Consider the following 5,358-nt stretch of genomic DNA (forward strand, 5'->3'; position numbering starts at 1 on the left):
TCATGTAGTAGCATAGATTTATGTAGTCCTAATGAATACAGTTGAATTTTTTCATGTTCACATTTAAATAACATGAGCAATTCTTAGTCAGTATAGAATAAGTGGCTGACTACATTATAATTCAAAAGGTATTGATAATTTCAGTTGGATTCCTAGAATGCAGGTGGAATTCCTGGATTCCAGGCAGATTCTGGGCGGAATCAGTGGAGGAATGAAAAGTATCACTCTTACAAGGATATCACCTGGTAACTGGATCTACATTACTGATGAGTCCACAGGCCATAGAAAGAAATGACATACAGGAGAATTACATCAAACACGAGGCGCTGGACAAGAAGGGCACCCAGTACTCAACATTGAACATTTAAAAAAATATCACAATTCACCTGAAGATTTCGGGGAGAGACCTAAAATAAAAATGAAGTGATTGGACTTTGAGGAATTACCTGAATATCAAGTGGATCACATTGTGGTGGAATCATGGTGGAAAGGCAGGAACAGTAAGTGGATACCCATTTATTAGGTACACTATATGGGGTACAGACCTGAAGCTGACACCTGGGAGCCAAGACAGAATTTGAAAAATGTGCCAGCTGTGTTGCACAAATGGATCAACAACAAGGTGTCCTGTTCTAGAAAATCTAAACAGGCAAAATGAAGAAAATAAAATTTTATTTAAGTCATGTGTTCAACATATTTCTCTATCGAAATATCTCATTTCTTTCCTCTGTGAAAAACATTTCTACTCTTCAAAGAAACAGCTTTACTCTTTCTCTAACTATGCAAACCATCAAAACCTACATGCCATCTCTCTCTAACCTCCACCTTGTTCCCTTCCAGTCAACGAATACTGTCACTGATGATATCAACCCTCTCAACTACTGTCTCTCAGCCGATGATTTTACCACCTTCACTTTGCCTAGCAGGCAACTCCTGTATGCCCTTGATCCAGCCACTGGCATGTCCTTGTGGTGGGCATTGCGACATATCACATGAATTATAACACGTGCCACCATGCATTCCATCCCATTTGATCCTTCCTTACCCATTGTGCAACAGGCATATATTCCTCAATTTCAGTTTGATCACATCGCCATGCAGCAGCCTGCCATTTTGTCGACTCTAAACCCTGACTGCATGAACCCACTTTACAGATACACATCACACAAAAACATCCAGGTGTGGTTTTCTCATTTCCAGAGTATGGGATGACAAGCAGTACAGTGGATCTGCACCACTTGTATTCAATCTGCCTACTTAGGCTTGTACTCAGGCTGGAACTGGGAGACAGTATTCCAGGATGCCTCAAGTTTGGAGTACCCAAATCATTACCTTCTCAAGGGACCTGATGGTACACCATCAGCCTCACTTATCATTTTTTTCTTTGGTTTCTTTGTTCATCATAATAACAGGACATGTTGATACTACATCATTCAGTCAAAATTTCTCTGTTAGTGACTGGTCCAGCAACACTGTGAGCATCGGCAGCACCTCCAACAACAATGTTGACATGAAGGATGCAGAACCTGGTAAGATACAGAATTTTCAATCAGAAAGGTTAGCATTGAGATGCTCATCAGATAACAGGTCCCTTGTCTTGCATCCATTGCTCTCAGCATATGCAACACACTACCCAGACTACAATGTGTTCAGCAAAGGACTTTTAGTCAACAATGGATATGTCGAACGCGGGGTCAGCGATTTCACACCTTACCTTTCCACCCCCACCAACACACCTTACCTTTCCATGTTGTCCCCTATTGAATCTACTATGTTCCGAATTCTTTCGCTCCCAGACTAGACAGGATAGTTCAAATTTCAAGGACAGGGGGGGAGGATGTTGGGGTACCATGTCCATGCTTATCCTTTCATTCTTATTCCATCATATTAAACATTTCAAGTTTTACCTGTGTATTGTCTAACTAGTGTATTCAGTCTACTATTAGTCAAATAGTTAGTGTTTGCAGGTCCAGTCTACAGGACTGAACCACAGTCCGGTCTTTTTCCAGTTGCAGTTGCCCACATTTGTGGTCAGTCCAGTTGCCAGTTGCCATGTTTTTGTAAATATATAAAAACCGAAAAAGACCGGTTTAGACCGGTTGCAACTGGTCTTTCGTCCCATCACGTGCTGGACCTTACTCATGCACATTTTACTTAATTTTCGGTCCCTGAATCATCAAAAACGGTCAAGAATTGGTTGAGATATGGCCAAAAACATTTTTATACATGTGATTCAAATGTACGTCCTTTCTGTTTTCACCCTACCTCAGTCAAATCTTGACGGAATTGGTTAAATGTTTGATCAGTCTACGGAGAATTACAATATCTATCTACGTATACAATGTATGTGAGGTAATATTTAGTTTCCGTGGTGTAATAAATTTTACAACAAAAGACTGGTTGCAACTGGTCTGGACCAGTCTTTTTCGCATTGTGGACCGATTAGGACCGGTTGCATCATTTTGAGGTAAAAAACTGGACTTAACTGGACCTGAAAACACTACAAATAGTTGTATTCTGTAGTTACTGTACTCGACGTGTCAACGAGCACACTCAAACACGACTTGTATTTACACACTATGCACTTGTTTGGTTTACAAGTTGTTGTTTGAAACACAAGCTGTTGTTTGGATTACAAGTTCTTGTTTGGAAACTCAGGTCTAAACAAACATTCCTGGACCAAGTAATGTTTGTAAGCAACAGGAAGGAACATTGTAGCAAGAGTAAGAAGGATCTAGATGATTCTTAGTCACTTCAGTCACCCACTGATAACTGACTATTAGTCTTGCAAACTCCATGAATACTACAGGACTAAATGTCAGGGTGTATATCTATATTGTATATATTCTGGGGCTTATATATCTCCACTTTTACCTAAATATATTTTGTTGTCCAATGTCACACTAAATATATTTCTAGTGTGTCACACACCCCAAAATATATTTCCTCACTGGAATGGACTCCAAATATATTTCTTATGCCTGGACCCTGAATTGTGACTGTCACAATGTAGAAATATATTTCTTGTCTGGGATGGACTTGGCATATATTTTGCAGCTAGGGTTGACTAAGGATATATTTCTTCAGCCACAAGGGGTGTCTGGGGGTCCTATATTTAAGAGAAAAACTTGGGATTTTTTTAATATAGGGGACAGGGGATTTACCTATTATTTTGTAGGCAGAAAACCCTCATTGTGATGTTTGTTGACAGATATTTACCAATAGCTTTGACCAATGTGTAGTATATGCTTTGATGTGCGCACTATATGCTTTGATGTGCGCACTATATGCTTTGATGTGTGCACTATGTCCTAATTGGGAAAAGTGTTACACTTTTTTCTGCCACACCTGATGTCAGGCACAGTGCGCATTTGGGTTGAGAACTGTTTCCCATGCTTTTTGGGCCAGAAGAGTTAATGGCTAGCATGGTGTTGTCATTGTTAGTAGTGTTTGAAAGTCCGGTTAGGTTAGGTTATTGGGTGCCCAGGGGCTCTAACCGAGACCGAGACCGGTTAGGGTTCGTTCCCAGACCCAAAATAACCTAACTGGACCGAAGATAACCGACAAAAACCGGTTAGTTGCAGTTACTAACCGGTTAGGACCGGAAAAATAGAAAATCGATTAAAATGGCGTATATTTCTCATATTCCTTGCAGTAAATATTATTGCCATGCGTCGTAGCTTTAAAACAAGCCCAAGAACGCTAAATTCGGTGAAGAATTGACAATTCTATAATAATATTCTTGAAAGCCTACTATTTTAGCCAATATTATAGAGATTTGACCATAACTCTGTCAGATTTTTAGTGTTTCTCATGCTTTTAGATACGTTTTGAAGGGGTATAATAGGGTCGGTTGTAACCGGTCATAACCGGTTTTTTAACGGTTAGTTAACCGCAAAATAACCGGTTATTTCATTTCCAGAATTGACTAACCACTAACTGTGGTCCGGTTTTTTTGCGGTTAGGTCCGGTCTGGTCTCGGTTATTTTCCAGTTAATTAACCTAACTTCCAAGCACTAATTGTTAGTGACAATGTGTGCACTATTTCCTAATCGGGCCACTTCCTAATTGGGAAAAGTGTTACACTTTTTTCTGACACACCTGATGTCAGGCACAGTGCGCATTTAGGTGGGGAATTGTTTCCCATGCTTTTTGGGCCAGAAGAGTTAGTGGCTAGCATGGTGTGGTCATTGTTAATGATGATGTGCACACTATTTTCTAATTGGGCCATTTCCTAATTAAGAAAAGTGTTACACTTTTTTCTGACACACCTGATGTCAGGCACAGTGCGCATTTAGGTGGGGAATTGTTTCCCACGCTTTTTCGGCCAGAAGAGTTAGTGGCTAGCAGGGTGTTGTCATTGTTAATGACGATGTTCGCATATTTCCCAATTGGGAAAGTCATTACATAATATCAGTTTGGTTTGTAGTGTCCGCTTTTTTCATTACAACATTTTGTAGTGTCTGCTTTCTTCATTAGAAAATTGTGTAGTGTCTGCTTTCTTCATTACAAATTGTGTAGTGTCCGCTTTTTTCATTACAAATGTGTGCAGAGTCCCCTTCTTTCATTACAAAACTGTGTAGTGTCCGCGTTTTTTATTAGAAAACTATGCAGTGTCCACTTCTTTCATTACAAAGGTGTGTAGTGTCCGCTTTTTTCATTAGAAATCTGTGTAGTGTTCGCTTTATTCATTAGAAAATTGTGTAGTGTCCGCTTTTTTCATTACAACACTGTGTAGTGTCTGCTTTACTCATTAGAAAATTGTGTAGTGTCCGCTTTTTTCATTAGAAATGTGTGCAGTGTCCACTTCTTTTATTACAAAACTTTGTGGTTTGCCTTTCTGATATCTTGTAGCCTCCTGGGCATATAGCTCAATGTTTCAGAGAAACTGACTCCAGCCAAAGACCTCTTCATCATTTAGAATTCATACACAAGTTGTGTTTTGACTGAGCATCAAGTGTCTTAATTGTCCCCTTGGCCAGCTTCAGTCATGTTGTCCAACATTCATTGTGTCTCCCTGGGGACTCATGTCTGTCCATCTATGTCTGACTATAGCCAACCTCAACATGATCTCTTTCAAGACATTCTCAGTGATTGATTTGCCAGCTGTTGGGGCTACAGTCAGATGCTGTTCAAGAGGAAAGTTAGGACACTTGATGCTCAGTCAAAACACAACTGGTGTATGAATTCCAAATGAAGAAGAGCTGTTTGGCTGGAGTCACGAGATATCAGAAAGGCAGACCACAAAGTTTTCTAATGAAAAAAGCAGACACTACACACTTGTTATGAAAAAGTGGACACTAGACAAATTGTAATGAAAAAAGCGAACACTACACAGATTTCTAAGAAAAAAGCGGA

At 39.8% G+C, this 5,358-nt stretch overlaps 1 protein-coding gene across 1 annotated transcript; it reads left to right on the top strand.

Annotated features, from left to right (window-relative positions):
- Nucleotides 1-480: 480 nt before the first annotated feature.
- Nucleotides 481-1,801, top strand: LACBIDRAFT_331141 (uncharacterized protein; the record flags this gene model as incomplete). Its single annotated transcript, XM_001885494.1, has 6 exons — nt 481-500; nt 953-971; nt 1,060-1,179; nt 1,225-1,351; nt 1,413-1,529; nt 1,617-1,801. 6 exons carry the CDS (start codon nt 481-483, stop codon nt 1,799-1,801), a joined length of 588 nt encoding a protein of 195 aa, XP_001885529.1.
- Between the last annotated feature and the right edge of the window lie 3,557 nt (nt 1,802-5,358).

Source organism: Laccaria bicolor, genomic scaffold (genome assembly GCF_000143565.1).
Source record: "Laccaria bicolor S238N-H82 LACBIscaffold_32 genomic scaffold, whole genome shotgun sequence".
NCBI classification, from domain to species: Eukaryota; Fungi; Basidiomycota; class Agaricomycetes; order Agaricales; family Hydnangiaceae; genus Laccaria; species Laccaria bicolor.